The 27,452-nt window shown below is 34.4% G+C and overlaps 1 protein-coding gene across 1 annotated transcript in view; it reads left to right on the top strand.

The window, feature by feature from the left end:
• Positions 1-27,452, top strand: part of FNIP1 (folliculin interacting protein 1) — a 100,232-nt gene that overhangs the window by 65,081 nt on the left and 7,699 nt on the right. Inside the window, exons 8-16 of the mRNA XM_081298089.1 lie at positions 1,315-1,386; positions 2,951-3,086; positions 4,955-5,156; positions 10,501-10,586; positions 19,227-19,373; positions 20,379-20,548; positions 23,403-24,813; positions 25,812-26,036; positions 26,680-26,686. Coding sequence (XP_081154215.1) covers positions 1,315-1,386; positions 2,951-3,086; positions 4,955-5,156; positions 10,501-10,586; positions 19,227-19,373; positions 20,379-20,548; positions 23,403-24,813; positions 25,812-26,036; positions 26,680-26,686 — 2,456 coding nt within the window. The remainder of the gene's footprint in view (positions 1-1,314; positions 1,387-2,950; positions 3,087-4,954; positions 5,157-10,500; positions 10,587-19,226; positions 19,374-20,378; positions 20,549-23,402; positions 24,814-25,811; positions 26,037-26,679; positions 26,687-27,452) is intronic.

The following is a 27,452-nucleotide window of genomic DNA, read 5'->3' as shown; positions in this document are numbered from 1 at the left end:
GTTTCCATGGCTAAGTAGCTTTTGTATGGTAGTTCACCAATTGCAGAAAAGTATCCTCTGATTATTATTGTGAAATTTCTGATCTACATTTTTCCATAAAAGCAATGTTTCTTGGAGCTAAGATTTAGATGAACAAGCACCATTATAATGCTCTATTAAAGGAATATCTGAGTATAGTCATTTGTATCATTAAATTGATCATTATGGTGTGTGTGGTCATGATTTTATATTTATAGGAATCTAGTCCTATTCCATATTTTCACACATTTCACACACAGTGACCTGGCATTGTAACCTTCTGGTAGAAATTATTAGAATGGAGCACATTTATTGGTTATTGTTCTCAGTGGTATTCATTTAGCCCTTCTTTTTAAATTACTATTTCTTTTTTCTTTTGTGGGGGGGAAGGGAGGTGCCAGGGGTTGAACTCAGGGACACTCGACCACTAAGCCACATCCCTAGCCCTATTTTGTATTTTATTAGAGACAGGGTCTCACTGAGTTGTTTAGCAACTCGATAAATTGCTGAGGCTAGCTTTGAATTCACAATCCTCCTGCCTCAGCCTTCTGAGCTGCTGGGATTACAGGAGTGTGCCACCGCACCGAGTTTAAATCACTGTTTCTTTTTCCTGTAAATATTAGATGTGAACAGTACATCTTTATCATAGAAAATTTTAAAAATATGAAAAATAGGCCAAAAAATGTGCATTAACCATCTTGTCAGTTAAACATAGTCACTTTTTTGTGTTTATGGTGCTAGCAGTTGAACCCAGGAATTTACCCGTGTAGGTAGGCACTCTACAACTGAGCTGCAGCCCTAGACCCCCACCTTTTATAAACAAAATTGGTATACATTCAAACAAATTCCTCAAACTTTTTTATTATAAAAATTTTTATTTTTGTTATGTGTCTATTTAAACGTTGATATAGTCAGAATTAGTGAAATATACCATGAGATACTAATCACTGAGACACAGCAATCAGCATTCATACTGTCCTGTACTTTGCTTTTTTTCATATAGTAGTATATTGTGAATATCTCTCTATGTTACTGAATATGCTTCTAAAGTATTGATTTTAGTTACCCCTAACTTCTTTAGATATTATTATATCATAGATTATTCAGTGTCAAATCTTACAGATCTCAAAGCTTGTTCAACTGAGTAATGGCTCTTGGTGTTGGGTTGGTGCCATGCTACTGAAAAAATAAAGGAATGCAATGAGATGAGCATGATTTAGTTTGCTGTTTAAAAGGAGCAACATCCACCTGAGTAAGAATATATTCTATAACTGACAATTTTGTCTTGATTTGCAGTTCATAGTAACCCAATGGACATGCCTGGAAGAGAGCTAAATGAGGACAGAGACAGTGGCATAGCACGCTCTGGTAATGTCAGGTTCATGTACTAATTTCATTTTTTATGAGATTGCTGTTAGCTGGCATTGATTTTTTTTAATCCCTGTTTTTATCATCTAATTCTGTGTGTACAGTTGTTCATATTGATACTTGACATACAAGAGGATTGTGGCAAGAGCAAAGAGATACCTCTTAAATTCAACCTTTTTCATGTTTATGGTTAAGTGTGCCTGGTAGAAAATGGCTTAGCTACTACAAGAAAGAAAAATATTGCTCAGGAGAATACTTAGAAACCATAATAGAAAACAAAACAAAAAAACCAAAAACTGCACAGTAGTATATATCTGCTTGCTGCTAACTGGAGTTTAAATTTTTAGATTGTCTTTTGCCCAGAAAAGCTTAGGCATTAAGAACCAGTGTTATACATTTTTCTTTAAAGTATGGAACTTTTCCAAAATCTGTATTGTCTAGCAGACATTTAGTAAAACATGCTGGATATTGGGAAGTAGCAGGAGGCAAAGCCCAGAATCTGCTCTTAAGGAGCATAGAAGTGCAGAGTCTACTGGAAAAACAGGAAAGTCTTCTGTCATTAATTCATTGTATGGTGTGTTAAGTGATAGACCTGTGCAAAGAAGTTCAATGAATGGATACTTCTGTTAGCCTGGGTAAGGGGCAGGATGCCAGCAGTGCTTTTCAGAGATATAATGCTTGAGTTATATCTGGAGAAATAAATAGCCAGGCAAAAGGCATAGAAAAAGGTATTTTAGGTATAATAACTTATCATCTGGCGTGTACCTTTTTATAGAAGACGTTAATACTTCCATGTTTTATGTTTGATTACCAATTTTCAGTATGTGATTATAATAATGAAGATGGAAATCTAAAATATTGCCAAACAAAATAAACCCTTATTGGCATACCTTAGATCTACTTGGGAGAAGGAGAAGATCTCTAGTCCAAGGAAAAGTAGAGGATTATAGCTCTCAATTTCTCAGGCAAGAAACTGGTCTTAGAATATTTCAGAGAAGGGATTTGGGAAAGGAATTAGCTCTACAGTTGAGATTGCAACAGTTATAACTAGAGTAGGGTCTACTGGAATGTGCTGTCATCTTAAAATGCTCCAGAGACTAATCTGTAGGGTCAGCTGTTTTTTGTAGCATAGTAGGTATAATCATGACTCTTACTCAAACCTATCCATTCACAAGTGATACATGAGTGCTCTTAAATTACCTCTATAAATGCCAGGCACTTAACTTTCAAAATAAAGCTTTTGTTCTTGAAAACCATCTGTTGCATTGTTTGAAACAACATCAGATTTCCTTTACGTACTTAAAAGGTTCAGCAAAGTTAGGGGACAGGTGGCATTTTCTTCTGTAGGGGGTGGGGCAGGGATGCCAAAAGGGGACTGTCTTAGACTCAATCTAGTACGTACAAAATTTGTCACCATGAATTTCAGTGGAAAGTTTAGAGGAGAGACTATTAAGGCAAAATGAAAAATTGAATCATTCTTCTCTTAAATTTGTTAAAAAGAAATTTGACATTATGTTTAGTTATTCTTGACTTATACTTTGTACTTGTTCTTCTGGCTTAACAGCATCTCTCAGCAGCTTGCTTATCACCCCATTTCCCTCCCCAAACTCCTCACTTACACGAAGTTGTGCCAGCAGCTACCAGAGACGTTGGCGACGCAGCCAAACAACAAGTTTGGAAAATGGGGTATTTCCTAGATGGTAAGTTGAAATTTGAACAAGACTGAATAATATTTAAAGGGTTTTTGGAACCTGGACTTGTATTTTATATATTTTAAGTCTGGAACTAAAAACTTTAAAAAATTGTATCTTTTTTTATTATGGTAAGTTATGAAAACAATATTCTGTTTTAATGATTTTAGATATACAATTCAGTGGCATTAAGTACATTTACACCATCATCACTATCTAATTCTTAAACTTCTCCATCTTTTCAAATTGAAACTCAATAACTCCTCAATCCTCCCTCCTCTGCCCCTTGCAAGCACTCTTCTATTTTCTGTCTACATGGATTTGGCTACTTTTTGTACCTAATATAAGTACAATCATATGGTACCTGTCCTTTTATGTCTGCCTTATTTCACTTAGTAAAAATGTCTTCAGGGTTGATCCATGTTGTGTCATATATCAGAAACTTATTCATTTTTATGGCTAACTAACATTTAATGGAAGTACATTTTGTTTATCTGTTATCTGTCAATGGACACTTAGGTTGCTTTGGCCTGTTGTCAATAGTGCAGCTCTGAATATGATATACAAAAATATATGTTTCAGTCTTTGTCTTCAGTTCTTTGGGTATATACTCAGAATTGGAATTGCTGGGTCAAATGGTAATTCTATTTTTAACTTTTGAATAACTGCCACACTGTTTATTACTGTGGCTTCACTATTTTACATCTCTACCAGCAATATAGACAGGTTCTAATATTTCCATGTTCTCACCTGACACATTTCTGTTTTGTTTTTGTTTTTGGAGTTTGGTAATCAGATCAAGGTCTTTGCACATGCTAGCCAGGTGCTCTACCATTAAGCTACACTCCAGCCTCTCCCCCCACCTTTTTTTTTAAAATAGACTTGCTAATAATGGATGCAAAGTGGTTTTTCATTGTAATTTTGATTTGCATTTCCCTATTGATTAGTGATATTGAGCATCTTTTCAAGTGCCTGTGGGCCATTTGTATATCTTTTTTGGAGAAGTGTCTCTTAAACTCCTTTGTCATTTTAAAATCAGATTTGTTTGTTTTGTCATTGAGTTGTAAGAGTTCTTTATATGTTTTGGATATTAATCCCTTGATAAATATATGATTTCCAAGAGTGGAGAATTTATATTTTTATTATATTTATGTTATATTTCATCAGTATTTCATTCTGCTAATAATATCCTTTTATGCACAAGTTTTAGTATTATGTAGTTCAGTTTAGCAATTTTTTTCTTTTGTTGCCCGTGCTTTTTGTGTTACATCCAAGAAACTATTGCCAAATCCAGTGTCAAGAAACCGATATCTTTTGTGTTTTTTTCTGAGAGTTTTATGTTTAGCTCTTTGATTCATGTACTGTATGTTTTGATATTTCAGTTTTTCATATTTCTATTTTGGCAAGTTATTCATTCTCTAAAGATCTTTTTTTGATCTATGTTAAGTACAGCTGCAGATAATGAAACTTCTTGCTTCCTCATTTACTCGCTCTTTTTATTCTATCTTCTTTGATTTTGCTTCTGAAATTGAAAGGAGCACCAGTAGATCCTAGAATAGCAAATAGTTTATACCAGACTCTCATAAATTCCTTAAAATTCAGATATTTAGCTTAATTATGAATTGGATCATGTGCTTCTTTAGGGACATCTAATTGGACAAAAATATTTCCAGCCTGAAACTATAGTAAAACTTCTTATCAAAACGTAAGCATGAAAGGATAGCCAATGTATTTCTCAAGAGACATAAAATTTATATGAAATTTTAGATTTATTTGATAAAAATTTCAGAAGATCTTTAATTTGCCTGCATTTAATTATCAAGAAGATTGAGTTGCAAATTTAATTACTTTTTTAAATACAAAAATTTATTTTTAAGGTCTATAGAAGAAAGCTTTAATCTATCAGATGAAAGCTGTGGCCCTAACCCAGGAATTGTGAGGAAAAAGAAGATTGCAATTGGGGTAATCTTTTCGTTATCCAAAGATGAAGATGAAAATAACAAATTTAATGAATTCTTTTTTTCACATTTTCCTCTCTTTGAAAGCCACATGAACAAATTAAAGAGTGCAATAGAACAGGTAAGTAGTTCTTTATATCTGACAAAATATTTATTTTTATCATTTATTATTCTGATTAATCATTTGGCAAAAAAATTAAAAGCCACTTTGCAGATGCCTTACAAAATATTCTTGAAGATGGAAGTAAGATACAACCTTTTTGAAGAAGCTTACTGTCTAATAGAAGGTCTATTCTATTATTCCTTTAGAAACTAAATTTTTGAGGACCTATAATGTAGCAGAACTATTCTAGTAACTGAAGAAAACTTGTAAAGAAAGCACCACTCCTTGACATATCATATTTCATACATTAGATTGAAGTGGGTTATGAACCCCCAATTTTACCCCAAATGCAGATTGCAGAATCACGTCGGTTACACATCCACAATTTTACATAATGCCCTATTAGTAACTGCTGTATTCTGCTACCTTTCCTATCCCCTACTATCCCCCCTCCCCTTCCCTCCCATCTTCTCTCTCTACCCCATCTACTGTAATTCATTTCTCTCCTTGTTTATTTTCCCATTCCCCTCACAACCTCTTATATGTAATTTTGTATAGCAATGAGGGTCTCCCTTCATTTCCATGCAATTTCCCTTTTCTCTCCCTTTCCCTCCCATCTCATGTCTCTGTTTAATGTTAATCTTTTCTTCCTGCTCTTCCTCCCTGCTCTGTTCATAGTTGCTCTCATTATATCAAAGAAGACATTTGGTATTTGTTTTTTAGGGATTGGCTAGCTTCACTAAGCATAATCTGCTCTAGTGCCATCCATTTCCCTGCAAATTCTATGATTTTGTCATTTTTTTATTGCTGCATAGTACTCCATTATGTATAGATGCCACATTTTTTTTTTATCCATTCATCTATTGAAGGGCATCTGGGTTGGTTCCACACTCTAGCTATTGTGAATTGTGCTGCTATGAACATCGATGTGGCAGTATCCCTGTAGCATGCTCTTTTAAGGTCTTCAGGGAATAGTCCGAGAAGGGCAATAGCAGGGTCAAATGGTGGTTCCATTCCCAGCTTTCCCAGGAATCTCCAAACTGCTTTCCAAATTGGCCGCACCAATTTGCAGTCCCACCAGCAATGTACAAGTGTACCCTTTTCTCCACATCCTCGCCAGCACTTGTTGTTGTTTGACTTCATAGTGGCTGCCAATCTTACTGGAGTGAGATGGTATCTTAGGGTAGTTTTGATTTGCATTTCTCTGACTGCTAGAGATGGTGAACATTTTTTCATGTACTTATTGATTGATTGTATGTCCTCCTCTGAGAAGTGTCTGTTCAGGTCCTTGGCCCATTTGTTGATTGGGTTATTTGTTATCTTATTGTCTAATTTTTTGAGTTCTTTGTATACTCTGGATATTAGGGCTCTATCTGAAGTGTGAGGAGTAAAAATTTGTTCCCAGGATGTAGGCTCCCTATTTACCTCTCTTATTGTTTCTCTTGCTGAGAAAAAACTTTTTAGTTTAATTAAGTCCCATTTGTTGATTCTTGTTATTAACTCTTGGGCTATGGGTGTCCTATTAAGGAATTTGGAGCCTGACCCCATGTAGATCGGAGCCAACTTTTTCTTCTATCAGACACAGAGTCTCTGATTTGATATCAAGCTCCTTGATCCATTTTGAGTTAACTTTTGTGCATGGCGAGAGAAAGGGATTCAGTTTCATTTTGTTGCATATGGATTTCCAGTTTTCCCAACACCATTTGTTGAAGATGCTATCCTTCCTCCATTGCATGCTTTTAGCCCCTTTATCAAATATAAGATAGTTGTAACTTTGTGGATTAGTCTCTGTGTCCTCTATTCTATACCATTGGTCCACCTGCCTGTTTTGGTACCAGTACCATGCTGTTTTTGTCACTATTGCTCTGTAATATAGTTAACCTTATTGGTTTACCCCTGAATGTAATCTGTCTCCTTTTTCTTGTAGCTTTTAATATTTTCTCTTTGTTCTGTATATTGGATATCTTCATAACAATGTGTCTTGGTGTTGGTCTACTGTGATTTTGTGTGCTCGGTGTCCTGTATGCATCTTCAATTTGTATATCTGTTTCCTTTTTTATTTCTGGAAAGTTTTCTGTAATTATTTCATTCAGCAGGTTACTCATTCCCTTGGTTTGAATCTCTGTACCTTCTTCTATCCCGATGACTCGTAAGTTTGGTTTTTTTATGTTATCCCATAACTCTTGGATGTTTTTCTCGTGATTTTTTTACCAGCCTTTCTGAGTTGGCTAGACTCTATTCAAGATGATATATTTTGTCTTCATTACCTGACGTTCTGGCTTCTACTTGCTCCACTCTGTTAGTGATACTCTCAATTGAGTTTTTAATTTGGTTTATCATTTCCTTCATTTCTAGAATTATTGTTTGATTATTTTTTATAATCTCTATCTCCTGATAAAGATGCTTAACTTCTTCTTTTATCTGTTTATGTAATTCATTCTCAATGTGTTCTTTCGCTGCTTGAATTTGCTGTCTTGTATCTTCTTTAAGGTTCCATTCCATCTGTCTAAGGTGTTCCTTGAGTTCTTTATATGACCATTTTTCTGATGACTCTAGGTCCTCCTGAATATTTAGGCTGTCCTGCATTGTTTGTACTCCTTTTCTTCCTTGCTTTTTGAAGCTGCTCATGTTACTTTTTGTTCTGTTTGACTGCTGAGTTACTGTTTACTCCTATAAATTTATTTGATGCTTGGGAGGAAAGGTATTAGAAGGGAAGGGAAGAAGTCACTAAAGAGAATGAGAGTAAGCAGGTAGAATTTAAGGAAGGGGGGATAAGATAATTGAAAAGAAATGAAAAGACAAAAGAAGAAAAAAAATAGGAAATAAAAAAAGAAAAATTTTTTCAAAAATTAAAAATAAAAAAAATTAAAATTAGAAGAAAAAAAATTTTTAAAAAATTGTAAAAAAATTTTAAAAAAACAACAAGCAAGAAAAATGAAAATGAAAGAAAAACCCAAATCAAAAAAAAAGAGAAAAGAAAAAAAGAAAAAAAAAAACTAATAAATGCAGTCTTAGAGTTTTATTAACTTCCCTTCCAGTAGGTGGCGCTGTGCCCACCAGGTCAAGTTTCTCCTGTCAATACATGGGAACCAATCACTGTGCAGCAGCTCCTCCCAGACTGGGCGAGTCTCCAATCCTGAGTGCCTAGGGCCTCCTCTTGTGTCTAGTCACTTCCCACTTTTCCTCTAGCCAGGCCCCTCTCACGGGTGCCGCTCACCACAATACTGGCTACACGCCAGGTCTGCTGCTCCCGGGAGCCCTGTTTTCATGAACGACTGGGCACACTCTTCCAGTTTGCCATTCCCTCAGACCCTAAGTTTGTAGAGCTTGGGGCTGAGAATCCTCAGCTAATTTTACTTGCTCTCCGGTAGCCACACCCCCCGTAGCTGGTGCAAGAGACCTCAGCTGTCAGCACTGGTGGGAGCGGTAGTTCCGTTCCACGGCTGATTCCCTTGGGCTGGCTATCGTGCTCACAGGACAGCTGGGAGGGGCCCTTAAGGTTTCCCTGATGTGTGGAGAGGGAAGGCTAGGGAATTACACACCTGTAGCCGCAGGTTTCAATGAAGTTATCTCCTACAGGATCATTCTTACTGCTGGTGGAGAACAGGTTTCTATGAACAAAGGTGGATGTTGTGGGAGTAGTTAGGAGGCCATTGCAACAATCTGAGTGAGAGATGATGAACACTGAAACCAATTTAGTAATGGAATTGGTGAGAAGTGGTTAGATTCTGAATGTATTGAAAATAGAGCCTATATGATTAGCTGATGGATGAAATTAAAATGTAAGAGAAAGAGCTGTATACCACTTATGGTAATTTTGAAATACTATTTGAATTGAAAAGTTGGGATTTAATAGATTAAAGGTTACTTCTTTAGTGTTTTCATGTTTTAGTGCTTTGACCATTCTGTAACCTGAAGTATACACTGTTAATACTTATAGTTTTCTGAATATTTCTTCATGTTGAATATCTCACTTTTCTAATTAAGGTTAAAAGATAAAACTTAAGTGTATTTGTATAAATGAATGGGACTTTAAAAGTTCTATAGTAGTTTAGTGATAGGATTTAGTGAACTATAAATCATCCAAAAATGTTATCGTCTAGGTTCGGTTTTCAAATTATGCACTTTTTTTTTTCTAAATTAAAAGCTGTGAATTATCTGAGTTCTTAAGCAGTACCTCTTTTTGAGATCTATAATGTAATTTTTAAATGTGATATGATTGCCTGGTACTGTGGCACATGCCTATAATCCCAGTAGCTTGGGAGGCTAAAGAGGGGGGATCGCAAGTTCAAAGCCAGCCTCAGCAAAAAGCACGGTGCTAAAACTCAGTGAGACCCTCTGTCTAAAAAAAAAAAATACAAAATAGGGCTGGGAATGTGGCTCAGTTTGTTGAGTCCCACTGAGTTCAATCCCCAGTACCCAAAGGGGGAAAAAATGATATAATTAAAGAAGACGACTTAATTCTAGCACAAGAATATTTACTTCTTTATAAATTGTGAGTTTCTTAACTGTGTGAAGAAACAAACTTACTTTCATCCTATGAAACTTGATCTCTGTGCTGAAGTCATTTAACCTTCTAAATTAAAAAAATGAAGTAAATTTGTAATTACATAAATAATGCAGAATTAAATTCTCTTTGAAAAAGTAAAAACTTGCGACTTTTTTTTTAACTGCGTATCCTAATCTACATCTCATTATTGTCTACCTTAAGGCTTTCCAACTTAAGTTCATTGTGTCTTTTAAGAAAGCAAATATTTCTAATAACTTTAGATATATATCAGGAGAAATTTTACATTTCTGATATTTAAAAAAACATTAACAGAAGCTGTGAAATTATCTGTGAAATGCAAGAGTTAAATCTTGAGCTACTATTAATAAGTTATCATTAAGTCTTATTTTGTTTAGGAAAAAACATTGTTCTTCTGTAACCCAGAGATTGTGGATATCAATTTTCTTTGTGTGTTGATATTCTGCAGTTTGATAATTAAAATAAGAGATCTAGGGAGCTGGGGTTGTGGCTCAGTGGTAGAGTGCTTGCCTAGTATTCATGAGGCACTGGGTTTGATCCTCAACACCACCTAGAAATAAAAAATAAAGATATATGTCCACCTAAAACTAAAAGATAATTTCTAAAAATATTTTAAAAGAGTTCTAACAGTTGAAGATTTTGAATTTTGACATAATAATTAATGACTAAAGGTACAAAAGAAAAAGCTATTATAAATGGGTTTATCTTTTTTATTTCTTTCCAGGTTGAAATGTTGGTAGAATGTTGTATAAATACATGACTTTTTCTGTCTTTCTTTTCCATGTTTTGACCACGATTGGCATAAGAACTAACTATGTAATGATTGTTTTCAAGGCTATGAAAATGAGCCGGAGATCAGCTGATGCCAGTCAGAGAAGTTTGGCATATAATCGGATAGTTGATGCCCTGAATGAATTCAGGTATATATTTCTCAGTTTTAATAATACAGAATTGTTTCATAGTATACCCAGGAAGATATTTCTTTTCCTAATTTGTTCTAATAGAATTTAGTTTTTAAAATGTTTTTTATCCCATAGTTAAAGGAGGGTGGTTGGGATCAAAGCACGTTTTGTAGTCTTCAGTGGTACAGTTTTTAGTACTGGACTATTTGACAAAGTATGTATGACTGGAAAATGCATTGTTTTAAGCAGATGTATGCTTTGTTCTGTAACTAGTGATAGTAATCAAATGTTCTTTGATATAAATTTTCCATGAATAGAAGTGGATATAAGCAGAATCAATTTTATGTTCTGTTGCTTGGTCTTTTCTCTAGATATGGCACAGTGACTAGGATTTCTTCTGATATATTTTCTGGCTCAGTTAAATTGTACCTGAAGCCCCAACATGGGGCTGCATATATGTGACAAGCAAAAATATTACAAATGAGCTTTAAATTCAGAATCACAATAAATGATTGTGTGTCTCAACATGAAGAAATTAATTTGAAGTCTACTTCATCATCTCAGTAGACTTAAAATTAGAGAGAGAGAGAGAGAGCATAGTACAGAGAGTAAGAGCTTAGGCTTTAGAATTGACTGACTTGTGTTCTCACACTGGTTCTGCCATTTACTACCTTCAGTGACCTGGGGAAACTCCACTAACATGTTCAACTCCTATTTAAAAAAAAAAAAAAAGTTTAAAATAGGCAAATTCAATTAATAGTCAGTAGATTGTTTTAAATATCAAACAACATGCATGTTACTGACAGCACTGAGAAAGGCATTAGTGGCACCACTTTTTTCTCTGGTAAACATAACCTACAGCATTGCTTCCCTAACTATAGTTATTCACATCATACTTTCATAATTTTCCCAAGTCTATTTATCATCTATCATTTTAATTTAATGTTTCTCTTTAAATTGTCCCTCTTTTATACCTAGGTAAATTTATTTTAAATGAAACTTTATTACTCTAAATGGATAATCAATATCCTTTGCCATAAGCTAACTATAAAATGAACTACTAAAGTAAATTCAAGCCAGGCATGGTGGCACACACCTGTAATCCCAGCAGTCCAGGAGGCTGAGGCAGGAGGATCACAAGTTCCAAAGCAGTCCTCAACAATAGTGAGGCGCTAAGCAACTCAGTGAGACCCTGTCTCTAAATAAAATACAAAATAGGGCTGGAGTTGTGGCCTACGGCTCTAGTGCCCCTTAATTCAATCCCTAATACCAAAAAAAAAGTAAATTCATAATAACTAAAATTGAAAATGTGTTCCATACCAGAGGGTTTGTAATCCATTTACCTCATTTTCAAAGAAACTGATCACATATTTTTGTTGTTGACAATTGTGGAGTCCCTTATTGGGGCAGGGACTTTCTAGATTGTTAAGTGGCCCATCACATATTAAAATGAGAGGCTGTTTTTACTTGTGACACTGCTGTATTGCTGTGTTGAAAGTGTGTAGGCACGCCATATATATAACTCTTTTTTTTCTAAATGGAGGTGAACAAGGAGTGGTGAATTTAAATGGAAAAAGCTTTCTTTATGGGTATTGTGTAATAATCAATTATTAAACTCCATTATTGAAGAGAAAATTGTCTAATCATTGTTTAATTCACCATAATTTTGGGGATAAAAGACATTTAAAGTGAGTTTAAAATCTTGATTTTCTGTATAGTAACTTAAGTGATCAGGAGAAATGTAGAAAAACACATAGAATTTGATTGCAAACCCTATTATTTATGTTTGGTTTTGGAAGGAAATAATTTGCATAGACAAAACTATATTAGAGCACTGGGGTTGTGGCTCAGTGGGTGGAGCACTTGCCTAGCACCTGTGAGGCACTAGGTTCCATCCTTAGCACCACATAAAAATAAATACATAAAATAAAGTTATTTTAAAAAATCATATTAGAGATGATATTTCTGATCTTCTACCACTAAGCTACATCCCTAACCCTTTTACATATATATCAATTTTATTCTAACATCATCATTTTAGGCTTTTTTTTTTCCTGGTATTGAGGATTGAACCCATGGGTGTTTTTATTGAGCTATATCCCCAAGCTCTTTTAATCTTGAATTTTGAGACAGGGTCTCATTAAGTTGCTCATTGACATATTGCTGAGGCTAGTCTTGGCATTTCTTCTGCTCAGCCCAATTTTTATGATTTTATTTAAATTATTTAGTTACTTCATTTGCACTGGAATTATCATGTTTTCAACCATTCTTTTTGCTTATTTGCCTAAAACAATCCTTTTTAGAAATTTTTGAATATTACATTTTGTAATATTACAAAGTATTGAATTTTTGCCCTTGCACTGGGAGCTCAGTTAAGCATTCTTTTTTTTTTATTTTTTTTATTGGTTGTTCAAAACATTACAAAGCTCTTGACATATCATATTTCATACATTAGATTCAAGTGGGTTATGAACTCCCATTTTTACCCCAAATACAGATTGCAGAATCACATCGGTTACATATCCACATTTTTACATAATGCCCTATTAGTAACTGTTGTATTCTGCTACCTTTCCTATCCTCTACTATCCTCCCTCCCCTCCCCTCCCATCTTCTCTCTCTACCCCATCTACTGTAATTCATTTCTCTCCTTGTTTTTTTTTCCCCATTCCCCTTACAACCTCTTATATGTAATTTTGTATAACAATGAGGGTCTCCTTCCATTTCCATGCAATTTCCCTTTTCTCTCCCTTTCCCTCCCACCTCATGTCTCTGTTTAATGTTAATCTTTTCTTCCTGCTCTTCCTCCCTGCTCTGTTCTTAGTTGCTCTCATTATATCAAAGAAGACATTTGGTATTTGTTTTTTAGGGATTGGCTAGCTTCACTAAGCATAATCTGCTCTAGTGCCATCCATTTCCCTGCAAATTCCATGATTTTGTCATTTTTTAGTGCTGCGTAATACTCCATGGTGTATAAATGCCACATTTTTTTATCCATCTATTGAAGGACATTCTTTTTTAAGCCTTCTTTTTTTTATAAAAAGAATTATTTTTATTTATCTTTATGTGGTGCTGAGGATTCAACCTAGGACCTAATGTGTGAGAGGCAAGCACTCTACCGCTGAGCTACAATCCTAGCCCTTTCCCCTTTTTTAAATTTAAATTTAAATTAATTTATTTTAGCATTCTTAACTATATTTTTAAAAAATACCTTATAAGCTCTTACAGTGATTTTTAATAAAAGGCTTACCTATAAGTTCTTTAATTTTATATAGGCAGTCCTCATTATTTGTGGACTTTGTATTCAAGAATTTACTATGCAGTAACATTTATTTATTATCCCCAAAATGTACTAGAAGTGGTTTTGAGGTTATCTGTGGATATACATAGAAAAGTAACGGATTTATTTATCTTTTTTATGTGGTGCTGAGGGTCGAACCCAGGGTGTCAAGCATGGGAGGCAAGCGCTCTACCACTGAGCTACAACCCCAGACTATTTTTATGCTTTTTGATAGTGATTTTAAGGTTAAAACATAATGCTGAAATGCTATCTAACATTGCTAAGCATAGGAATGTTGTGACGTACCTTAAGAGAAAAAACATTTGTGTGTTAGGTAAGCTTCATTCAGGCATGAGTTAAGTGCTGTAGGCCATGAGCTCATCAACCAACAGCATATTATTAATATTTTTTCAAATTTATTTTTCAGTTTTTGGTGGACACAACATCTTTATTTTATTTTTATGTGGTGCTGAGGATCGAACCCAGCGCCCTGCACATGCCAGTCGAGCGCTTTACCACTTGAGCCGAATCCCCAGCCCAGTATATATTAATATTAAATAAAGTATCTTTAAATGGAGATATGCATAAAAACAAGATTTTAGCTAGGCATACCTGTAATCCCAGTGACTTGGGAGGCTGAGGTAGGAGGATTGCAAGTTCAAAGCCAGCTTCAGCAACTTAGCAAAGCCCTAAGCAACTTGGTGAGACTCAAAATAAAAAATAAAAAGGGCTAGAGATGTAGCTCAGTGTTAAGAGCTCCTGGGTTCAATCCCTAGTAACCCCCCCCCTAAAAAAAATCCAAATGTTTTGTATTGATGGATTAATGAGATTATCTGACCACAGGAACCCAGCTAATCCTGTATTTTAACTAGGAGTGTTGATTCAATGTTAGTTTATTCAGTATTACATGGATTTTACAAAAAAGGTATTTCATTTTTTTTAACCACAAAAGGTTTTTCAAACCACAAGGTTGGACCACACTATTTAAATAAAGTGATTATTAAATATGAACAGTTACATAATTTGAGACCAGATGCTCAATACAAACAGGAAGGAAATGATTCAGATAAATACAACAACCCTGAAACTTAGAGCAACAGGAAGCATATTTAGTTAATACTGTTGCCTGACAAAAATTAACATTTTTACTTAGACTTTATACATATCAAAGAAGACTAAATCATGTCTATAATTACTTTCTAAATAAAAGTCTTTTATTCTCTGGGCACTGAATGGTAAAAACAAGAGGACAGTTGCCTGAAAGTATTTGCCTTTCTTATCCTTGAGGTATAGGGCTCAAAAATTAGGATGGAAAAAACATTTAGAAGAAATTATTACTTATAAATCATTAATGATAACATAGTGTTGTATATAGTAAGAAGCAATATTATGTAATTAATTTCTTTGCATTCTTGGCACTTATTTTACTTAGGGTCACAGTATATATTTAACGCTTAAAGCACCAAAACAAAGATCCTCAGTAGACTGTTATTCCAATGTTAGTGGACTGGCTCTGGCTGTAGACTTAGAGTAGACAGTACTATACTAAAGAAACTTACGGAAATTTCTTAAGTGATAATTTTCTTAAATAAATTTCTTAAGTTTATTTATATAGCTTTTTTTTAAATCAAAAAGTACATGCACATAGTTAAGAAACAAAAAAACCTATAAAATTTGAAAGTTCTAATAATGATAAATAAACTGTATTCAACCTTTGACATTCTCCCCTTCTTACTTCCCAGAAACATTCTTTATTTGTGCTTACATTTTAATTTAAATTTGTTTAATTGAATAATGAATCACATAAAATTACCTATATTTATAGGGTACCATGTGATCTTTTGATACATGTATACATTGTGTAATGTCTTAAATCAGTATAAACATAGTATTTTCTTAAACATTTATCATTTCTTTATGAGGAAAATATTCAACATCTTTTCTTATATTTAAATATATATACACAGACTTCTGTGTAGTGGTACATGCCTGTAGTCACAGCTGTTTGGGAGGCTGAGACAGTAGGATTGTTTTGAGTCCAGGAGGTCAAGGTCAGCATAGGCAACATAGTGAAACTCCTCAAAATTTTAAAAATATATAGTACTTTATCAATAGTCACTCTACTCTGCAATAGCACACAATGACAGAACTTATTCTTCCTATCTAACTGTAACTTAGTACCCATTTATCAACCTTTTCCATCCTCCTCACCCCTACTTTCCCCAGCTTCTAGTAATCACTCTTCTACTCTGAACTTATGTGAAATCATTGTTTATAAAATTCACATGTAAGTGAGATCATGTACGTGGTTCTTGTCATTCTGTGCCTGGCTTATTTCACTTAACATAATGATCTCCAGTTTTGTCCATGTTGTTGCAGATGTCAGGATTTCATTCTTTTTATGTCTGAATAGTATTCCTTTTTGTGTATGTAGCAGAAATATTCTCTTTTAACTCTCAGTTATTCTGTTATCTATCTCTGTATTATTAAATAGTATATTTTATGATATTTCTTGATTTATCAATTTTAGATCATTTTATTTTCTGTCATAATACATGGATTCATATTATCCCTTACTCCTTTATCTTCTTGTAAGTTAAGCGCTATTCTTCAACTTTGGTAAGTTTTCTGGGTTTTTTTTTTTTTTTTTAATCACTTATTTTCTTCTAATTTTTCTGTCTGAACTTCTTTTTTTTTTTTTTTTAAGAATGTAGCATTTTTGGATTGCTCTTTTATTCCTCTTTAATGTTTTTCTACTCATTTTCTGAATGTATTATTTTTATATTTGTTTTTCTGTCCCTTTTATGGTTTTTAATTAAACTTTAGTGCTTATTTTTAATTAAACTTTGTGTGCTTATTTTCGGGTAATCTTTTTCTGTGGAAAGAGATTTTTTTTCATTATTTCTGTTTCCTCCAGAGTCATTTTATATGTGAGAGTATATATGCATGCTTTCTTTCTTTTTTTTTGCCTCTGTTTCCTTGCAAGCTTTCTTTAAATATCAGTGTTGTTTGATTGCCCGGTCATATTTTGTGAGTGGGATACTAGACAGTATTTGGGAATTCTGTGTAAAATAGACTTTGGAGGGGAGACCTTCACTTTAGGAGATTGTTTCTTAAACTCCATGAAGGAACATATTTTTTTCCTAATCTTTCCCCATCCCAGAATGAAATTTTGGTACTAAAAAATACACGTTCTATTGGCTGGGATTGTGGCTTAGTAGTAGAGCACTTGCCTAGCACATGTGAGGCACTGGGTTCAATTCTCACTACCACATAATTAATAAATAAATAAATAAAGGCATCATTGTTATCTACAATTAAAAAAATATTAAAAAATGCTCTATTTCTGTTTATACTCATAAACATTCAAACATCAGGAAGTTTTTCAGAGAGATCATTCCACTGGACTATTGCTACATTTGCTTCCCTATCCGTAGTCATTCTGTAGGTAAATGAAATGGAGGTACAGGTCACCAACCATTTACACACCTTGAATTAAACTCTTCATTTTCAGTTAATCTGTCTTAACTCTTGGCCTCTCCTTCACCTGCATTTGTGAGTCCTGATCCCCTTTTTGTCTTAGTGGGAAAAAATAAGCTATTCCTTGCCCATTCTCCTTCTGTGAGACTGTAATCTATAGCTCCCTTCACTTTGCTACTTTATTCACCATTCCAATGTGTTTTGTTATTTTTAATTTTCTCTAATGAAAATTCTCTTTTGATGTTATTTGCTGTAGTGGTTTATCTGCTTTTAAATCCTTAATTAGTATTCATTTGGAGCCTTGGAACTGAAAGAGCATAATTATTTGCAGTTTTCTCTCCTATTTGATTAAGATAAGCATTTTATATATTCCTAGTTTGTATTCTATTCATTTTTCTCTATGAAATACCTCAAATTCTTATTTTATAAAAATCCTATTTAATCTTATTTAAAGTACCTTTAGGCTAAGCACAGTGGTACATGTATGTAATCCCAGTGGCGCAGGAGGCTGAGGCAGGAGGATTGTGGGTTCAAAGCCGGCCTCAGCAACTAAGCAAGGCCCTAAGCAACTTAACAAGACCCTGTCTATAAATAAAATAAAAAAAGGGGTTGGAAATGTTAAGCACCCCTGAGTACCAAATACTCGTACCAAAAAAAAAAAAATCCTTTAATTTTTATTTAAGTTCTTAGTTTTGATTTTATGCACTGCCAAGAACTTACTAGTCTATATTTGTTATTTCTGTCCATTGTAATATAATATTCATATTAGTGAAAGGTTCAATAAAACTTGTATAGCAAGTAGGAGTTCTTTCCTTCCTTCCTTCCTCCCTCCCTCCCTCCCTCCTTCCCTCCTTCCTTTCTTCCTTTCTTTTTTTTTTTTTTTTTTTGATTCTAGGTATTAGAGAACTAATTTGAAAATGGATAATAACAGAATTTTTTTTGGAAGTTTCAAAAATTGCTAGAGCTATATTGTCCATTATACTCTGAGCCTTTAGCCATATGTGGCTAATTAAATTAAATTAAAAATTCCATTACTTAGTCATATGACTGACATTTCTAGTGTTTATAAACTACATGTAGCCGATAGCTACCACTGCAGATTTAGAGCATTCTCATCATTGACAAAAGTTCTGTTAGACAGCATTGTTCTAAAAAGTAGAAGGTAGGATATATTGTTCTGTAGTTTCTCCAAGTCTTACAAGGTTCTTAAGCCTCAAGTTTTGCATAGTTGTTTTTTCTGTTCAGTACATAGGACTTGGTTGAATAAATATTGATATAAAAGGAAAAAAACTTGCCTATTTGAATATGTTTTGAAGTGTTTAGGATATAATACAAGTCACAAGACTAGCTATTGTCTAAATTAATCCAAGAAACAGCTAAGAAAACACCATATTAATTGTTCAGTAATATTTCTTAATGTTGATTCAGGGGAAAACTACAGAAGGTTGAGAATTATAAAACATAACATGTATGTATAGAGTCAGTATTCTTCAGACTTATATACTAAAGAGCATCAAAATGTTATAGGTTTGAGTGGGTGGATGGATAAGCTGTTACCCTATCAGAATTTTTTTTGCATATGTTATTAATGATTTACATGCTTAAGTGCAGCATGAACTTTAGAAATATAGAGCTTGTTGGGGCTTTAAAAATTGTCCAGCCCTGCCTTTTCATCTTACAGGTAGGTAGAAGACGCTGATGTAACATTTATGTCCAAAATATATTTTCTGTGCTACCATGCTGATGACAAAGAACAAAAGACTTGGTTCATTGACTTTTTTCAAAAGCTTTAATAATCTATGTATAAGTTCTAGGCTGGTAACTTCAAGATTATGCAATTTGGGGAACCATAAAATTTCATAATTCCAATGAATTTCATAATGGGTCTTTCTTTTTAGAACAACAATTTGTAATCTTTACACAATGCCACGAATTGGAGAGCCCGTGTGGCTTACAATGATGTCGGGGACTCCAGAAAAGAACCAGCTTTGTCATCGATTCATGAAGGAGTTCACTTTTTTAATGGAAAATGCTTCCAAAAATCAGTATGACTTGCTTTATTTGTTTATATATGTATATTTGTTATTTACTATAACTAGATATCTAGAGTGTGAGCAAATCCAGTTTCAGAACTGGGATGATGATTTATTGTTTTCATAATTATTTCATATTATTAGTAATTAAAACAGTACTCTCAAAATAATTAAACAATAGAGTATGGAAGAGTGCTGCAAAACCTTGTGAATGAAGAATAGAAAAAATGTCTTAAATTATGTGTTAAAAATCCTGACATCTCACAGAATATTCTGAGGCTTCCTGTTTGTGAATTGTATTCATTTTTTAAAAATACTTTTTTAGTTGTAGCTGGGCACAACACCTTTTTATTTTATTTATTTATTTTTATAAATAAGTCCTCAGCAGTGCTGAGGATTGAACCCAGCGCCTCCCACATGCTAGGGGGGTGCTCTACCACTGAGCCACAACCCTAGTCCCATGTATCCGTTTATGATACCTTCATAGGATAGGTTTAAAAATACTTATGAAGTGCTAGGATTACGTGATACATTTTAAATGTGATATTTTATCGTACTGTTTTCTTTGAACTATTCACCAAGTCCTCATAATCCGTATGAGTAATTCAGATGTTTTTATTCTCTTTAATGGTAGACAAAATTTTCTTAGTACTATCCTTCATTTTTCTCATTCAGTAATTTCGAAATCTAAGGACCTGCTGGTTTGAACTAAGCAGATTAATACTCAAAAGAATCTATAGTTTTTCAAATAAAATGGCATCCTTGTTTTGTAATTATGATCCAAATAACTTATGAATGTTCTCTTTATTTTAAAGATTTTCTTTAATTTGTTTCCCAGGAATAGATTTATTACTTTTTCATGCTGGTGGTGTACCTATCCTTTAGTCTCTTCCCTTCCCTTTTTAATGCTATTTGGCCATGAAAATATGTGCTCTTTTTGCTTATTCTGTCAAAATGTTTTACCTAAGGTTTCATGAAGGTAGATTAGAATCTGATAGGGATGTGTTTTGTTTTTAGATTCTTGCCAGCTCTCATAACTGCAGTTTTGACCAATCATCTTGCCTGGGTTCCAACAGTCATGCCAAATGGACAACCACCTATTAAAATATTTTTAGAAAAACATTCCTCTCAGAGCGTGGACATGTTAGCAAAGACTCATCCATATAATCCACTCTGGGCACAGCTGGGTATGTAACCTGAAACTCTTACACCATGTATTATACTTAGACTTTTATGTAACTATCTGGAATTACTTTATAAGAAGAAAAAATTAAAATCCTCTCTTTTACTCCCTTAATTCTAAAGCATCTCTTCTGCTTTTGTCCTTATATGTCTGTTAAATTGTCCTATCATGTTAAGCCTGTTATCGTTCCTCAAAGCTAGAGAACCACAGGTAAAGCAAGAGTTGCAGACTGATGGCTGTTTTACTAGTACTTCAGGGTCTTCAGAGTGTTATGCATTTTCACACTTTTGTCTAGAAAGAATTAACCAACTAAGTCACCTGTGATAGCTAGAATACATCTAGTTGAGAAGCAGTTCGTTGAGATTTCTATTGTTCCACTTTTTGTTTGGTTACCATTTTGGAAAATGTTCTTTCTTAGTATTAGGCATTACTAAATAAGTGGGGAATATAAGAAAGTGGATGACTGATAAGTTCTGGGCGTGAAAAAACATGCTACACTCCATAAAGTTGGGCGTACCACTTTTGAACCATATTTTTCTTATTAAAAAATGGGAATAGTACATACTTCATACAGTTATGAAAATTAGATGAGATAATACATGTAAAGTACTTCAGACAGTGTCTGGTAAACATAGCTATTACATCTACTCTATTCTGTTTCCGTTAGATGGTGAATGGAAGATAAGTTGAGAACATTTGGTGACTTGGTTGAAACTTCCTATAGGTTTCTCTGGTGATTGAGCTTGCCAGGCAGGTTGGCATGTAGCTTATTATCTCATGTTAATCAGCCTCCTTTCCTCCTTCCCTACCTGTTGCTTTATTGAGTTACAGTTTACATAGAGTAAATGAATACCTAAAGTATATAATTGATATGTGTCTCTGTGTTAATGTATTCATATACCTCTGACATCATCCCCATAATCAAAATGCTGAAAATATCTATCACTTCCAAAGAATTTCTCATGCCCTCTTGTAATTTCTTCCTCCTTTTCCTTTTCATTCTCCTCATTCCACCCTTTCCCCCCATCCTTAGGTCTGATTTCTGTTACTATAAATTAGCTCATTTTCTGTTACAGTATGTACTTTTTTTGGTCAGACTTATTTCATTCAACATAATTAAGAATCACTTCTATGTTCTATGTATTAATACTTATTTTAATGCTGTGTAATATTTTTATATGGATAGTAATTATTTTTTAAAACAAGTAATTAGCATTTTAAAATTGGGACATTTCAAATTTATTTTCAATTCTGCAGTCATTTTTTTCCGTGTTTTTAAATTGGTGCACTGTAGTTGTACATAATGATGGGATTTGCTATTACATATTCATACATGCACAGAAAAATTAAACATTTTTTTTTGGTACTGGGGACTGAACCTACAATTCTGCAAAGAGCACTGGAGGGTATAAGGACAAGTAATAATTTTGTCTTGTCTTTATACCCTCTAGTTCTCTTTGGACAAGTAATAATTTGGTCTTTGCCTTCAAAAAGTTGATCATATTTAGGGCTGGGGTTGTGGCTCAGGTAGAGTGCTTGCCTAGCATGCTTGAGGCACTGGGTTCGATCCCCAACACCACATTAAAAAACTAAGCAACATAAAGGCATTGTGTCCATTTACAACTAAACATTGTTCAAAAAGGTTGATAATGTTTAAAACTGTAGCTAATATATATCCAGACAAGAATGACAATTCAAAGAGGAAATATAAATGCCCAGTGTGAGTTCAATAAGAGGAGCTTACTTCTTTCAGTGACAATATCTAATTGAGAAGCTCTGGACTATCAGAGATAGGGAACAGTAAGTACATTGCATGAGTGAAAGGAGTTTTGGTGTTAAAAGTGCAGAGCATATTCAGTGGTCCATTTAAGTGGGATTTTGGATTCAAAAGATGGAAAGAAAATTAAGAAGTATAACTGGAAAAGTAAAGTGGCACCGGTTGTGAAGGACTCACTTGCTGTGCCAAAGTGGTTTGAATTTTTAGTCATTAGTGAGAATTTTGGATTTAGTTTGGAACAATGGCATTGTAATATTTGAGCCAGTATTTTAGTCAGAGGATAAAACTTACCATAATGCCATCTGGAGCATACATTCATTTGAGACCCATTAATGTTTGTTTCTTTAAAAAATATGGAGTTTTTATAAAGTAAAAATAGAGGTTTTTAAATGTGTATACTGACAACTTAACAAAAATTGAATTAAATTTATTAAATTTGTGTTCTCCATTTTTAAGTTGTTTTGCACACAGATTCCAGGTTTAATTTTGAGTTATTGCATAAATATAGGAATGTGTGTTGTGACTGTTCGAGCTCTATTCCTTGCCAGCACTGCTCCCTTCCTCTTCTTGATCTCCAGCAGATATTGTGCTTTCCATTTTTCTATGTTGGACATAGCTTATAGAATCCTTATATATGAACTACTTCAGCCAGTACTTCTCCTAGATCCTGGCATAGAGAATATGCCTAATAAATGTGACTCTTTGAAGTTTCAAAATCACAGCAACTCTTAAAGCAAGAAGTTTTTAATTCCTTCATTCACCTTTCTCTTTGGTTATAACCATTTACCCTACTCTCCCGAATACTCAGTCCTCTTTTAAATAACTAACAGTAAATTTTACCACTACTCATTCAATAAGAGTAGTTTTCTTGGGCTGGGGTTGTGGCTCACTGGTAGAGCGCTCGCCTAGCACGTGAGGCCCTGGGTTCAATCCTCAGCACTACGTAAAAACAAATAAACAAAATAAAGGTATTGTGTACAACTAAAAAATAAATATTAAAAAAGAGTAGTTTTCTCATAATTGAAAATAGCTTCCTTAGCTGTGTGTAGAGGATATGTCCATTAACATTTTTCTATTACAGGGGACTTGTATGGTGCTATTGGCTCTCCTGTACGGCTAGCAAGGACTGTGGTAGTTGGCAAACGACAAGATATGGTCCAGAGGCTACTTTATTTTCTTACTTACTTTATAAGATGCTCTGAACTTCAAGAAACCCATCTTTTAGAAAATGGAGAAGATGAAGCCATTGTTATGCCAGGCACAGTGATTACTACCACTTTAGAGAAAGGTGAAATAGAAGAATCAGAGTATGTGCTTATCACAATGCATAGAAACAAAAGCAGTTTGCTCTTTAAAGAGTCTGAAGAGACAAGAACTAATTGTAACTGTAAATACTGTAGTCATCCACTCCTTGGGCAAAATTCAGAAAATGTGTCACAACAAGAGAAAGAAGATATTCCAAACAAGGAACTGCTAGGAATTTCAGATGAATGCCGAATAATTTCTCCTTCTGACTGCCAAGAAGAAAATACTGTTGATGTTAAACAGTATAGAGATAAATTAAGAACTTGCCTTGACACCAAGTTAGAGACTGTTGTTTGCACAGGATCTGCTCTGGTAGACAAATGTGTATTGTCAGAAACAGAGTTAGAGCCAACAGAGGAAACATGGCAGAGTAAGGAATTGCTGGATCCAGATAATCACACAGGCAAAGTAATGAGATCCACAGGAATAGTTGTGGAAAAGAAACCTCCAGATAAGACTGTGCCTGCTACATTTTCTTGTGAGGCCATCCAGACAAAGGTTACATTTCTGATTGGGGATTCTATGTCACCTGATTCAGATACTGAACTCAGGAGTCAGGCTGTGGTGGATCAGATTACTAGGCATCACACCAAACCATTGAAGAAAGACAGAGGGGCTAATGATTTACATCAAGAAACTAAACAACCAAACAAGGACCAATCTGTAGAGTCTGATTTACAAAGCCTGCTTTCTGGAGAGCCCTGTGAACTTCCCTGTTGGAGTCCTTCAGATCCAGAAAGCCTGAGCTTATTTGATGAATATTTTAATGATGATTCAATTGAAACCAGGACTATTGATGATGTTCCAGTTAAAACAAGTACAGACAGTAAAGAACACTGCTGTATGTTAGAGTTTTCAAAAAGATTGTGTGCAAAAAATAGCAAACAGAACAATGAACTTTGTAAATGTATAGAAACAATTCACCAAGATTCGTGTAAAACCTGCTTTCCTCAGCAGGACCAAAGAGATACACTCTCCATTCTTGTCCCCCATGGGGATAAAGAGAGTTCAGAGAAAAAAATTGCTGTAGGAACTGAATGGGACATTCCAAGAAATGAAAGTTCAGATAGTGCCCTTGGGGATAGTGAAAGTGAAGATACAGGTCATGATATGCCGAGACAAGTCAGCAGTTACTATGGAGGAGAGCAAGAAGATTGGGCAGAAGAGGATGAGATACCTTTTCCTGGGTTAGTAAAAACTTTTTCACCTATAATTGGCCTTGTTATATACCATTCTTTTGTTTAGCTGGTCTATGAAGGCTGGTAGTAACTAATATAAAAAAGAGATGATTGTCTTTTCATATTCTTTCTGGTTTTGATACTGGGGATTGAACTCAGGGGCACTCAGCCACTGAGCCACATCTCCAGCCCTATTTTTATATTTTATTTAGAGACCAGGTCTCACTGAGTTGCTCAGCGCCTCACCATTGCTGAGGCTGGCTTTGAACTCGTGATCCTTCTGCCTTAGCCTCCTGAGCTGCTGGGATTATAGGTGTGCACCACTGAACCCGGCTTCCATATTCTCATTTTTTTTTTTATCATGAGCTCTTACTCATAGGGAGTATTAAAGTTTATATCCCACAAGCACCCCATAAAGACTTTGTGAAGGCATCTGAGAAGATACAGGATCTAGTTGATATAATATAGATTACTTATTGCTTAGGAGTTTCTAGACATTTTGGAGTGAATTGTGATCATAAAAGGACCAAAACCTGTCAGTTAGGGATAGGTAATCACTGAGAAGGTAGGAAATGGCTATTCAAAATAAATGTGGTCAATACAAAGAGGAAAACAAGGAATGTATACTCTAGGTCAAGTATAACAAGGAGAAAAAAACAGGCTTTAGAAATGATGTACTCCCAGATATGGACAACAAAATTAGCAACTTTGTTTTGAGTAGCAGTTTTCAGAATCTGATTATATAGGACTGTGTTAAAAACACAACACTATTTAAGTAATGAAAGATTCATGCTCACATTACAAAGTTGTTTATTAGCTATTCCCTGGATAAGAAGAGTACTTCGTGGTCTGAGCACTTGAGGCAGTTTTTTACACTGAGTATATTTTGTAGAGAATAATGTAAGTGGAAATATGGACTAGTAGAATTCACAGTTTTGTTTTGTTTTTACTGGTAAAATATCTTTATTACTAATTAGATCTGTCTTCTTTGGGAATCTTTCTTCCAGGTCAAAGTTAATTGAGGTTAGTGCTGTTCAGCCCAACATTGCCAACTTTGGGAGGTCCTTGCTGGGTGGCTACTGCTCGTCTTATGTGCCTGACTTTGTTCTTCAAGGAATTGGGAATGATGAGAAGCTCCGCCAGTGTCTGGTGTCAGATTTGTCTCATGCTGTGCAGGTGAGTGTGTTCTTCGTTTTATTTAGATCAAACTCAGGAGGACCCCGAGTTGCCTTGTATTTTTGGTGATATGTGACCATGTAACATAATCATCTTTCTCTGAATCTGTCATTTTCTATACAGTGTTTACATCTTTGTACATTTCACTGTGAAAGCAAGTATACAGTTATAATAATCTGTCAAAATGGAAATGTGAAATACAGAAGGTACTTTACTCATACATGTCCTTAAATTAGATTATTTTCAATATCAAAAAATTACAGATGAAATGCAAATGAGATTATTTTTGTAATCTCCTTTTTGGATTGTTTATTATTTATATGTAGAAGCATTGACTTTTATACATTAATCTTATATCCTAAGACCTTGCTGAATCTTCTAGTTCTATTTTAGGGTTTTCTCCACACAGGCTGTGGTTATCAGTAAACAGTTTTACATATTCCTTTCCAATCTGGATGCCTTTTATCTTTGTTGTCTTCCTTCCCTTCCTTCCTTCTGCCTCATAGCAGTACAATGTCATTAGAAGGGGTGTCATTGTCTTGTTCCTGATCTTAGGGGAAAAACATTCAAGGTTTTTTTTTCCCTCTTCTTGGGGTACTGGTGATTGAACCCAGGGATGCTCTAATACTGAACTACATTATAATTTATTAGAAAAAAGTTGTTCATAATGTGCATTTATAATCTTTAAATTTTTATAAGGTTGCTGGTAATGTATCTATTTTGTGTGTGTGGGGGGGTACAGAAAGCTAAAAACAGGTCTTTCTACCATACAGTGGCAGCCATTCTTAATATAAATCCTTACAACCAGTCATGGTGGCATACACCTGTAATCCCAGCTACTTGGGGAGGCAGAAGCAATAGGATCGTAAATTTGAGGCTAGCAAGACTCTTATCTCAAAATAAAAAATAAAAAGGACAAGAAATGTAGCTTAGTGTTTGCCTAACATGCATGAGGACCTGAGTTCAAGCCCTAGTACCACCAAAACTAAAACAAAACAAAAACAAAAAAAACTCTGACAGTCATTCGGCAGCATGTGGATGCTTATACAACAGACTTGGCCACTTACTACCTCTATATCCTAGGACAAAATAATTTTTTTTTAGTACTAGGGATTGAACCCTGGTCTTCACACATGCTAATATGCAAGAACTCTACCATTGAGCCACATTGCCAGCCCATTTGGTTTATTTTGAGATAGAGTCTTGCTAAATTTCTCAGGCTGGCCTTGAATTTGCAGTCCTCCTGCCTCAGCCTTCCAGCTCACTGGGATTATAGGTGTGTGGCTGGTTCTGAGTAATTAATTTAATAAAACATCTTTTCTCAACTATAAAGTGATAATAATCCCAGAGTTATGTTGTGTAGTGTTTTGTATTAGGTATTCTTTGACATATTTTTTAATCCTTATTCTATATTTATATGTACATGTGTTTTTTTAATACTATATAAATGAGGCCATATATATATTCCAAGT

This window comes from Spermophilus citellus, assembly GCF_964194105.1.
Source record: "Spermophilus citellus genome assembly, chromosome: 1".
In the NCBI taxonomy this organism is placed as follows: Eukaryota; Metazoa; Chordata; class Mammalia; order Rodentia; family Sciuridae; genus Spermophilus; species Spermophilus citellus.
Note: the sequence above shows the minus strand (reverse complement) of the source record. Positions and strands in the feature narration are given on the sequence as shown.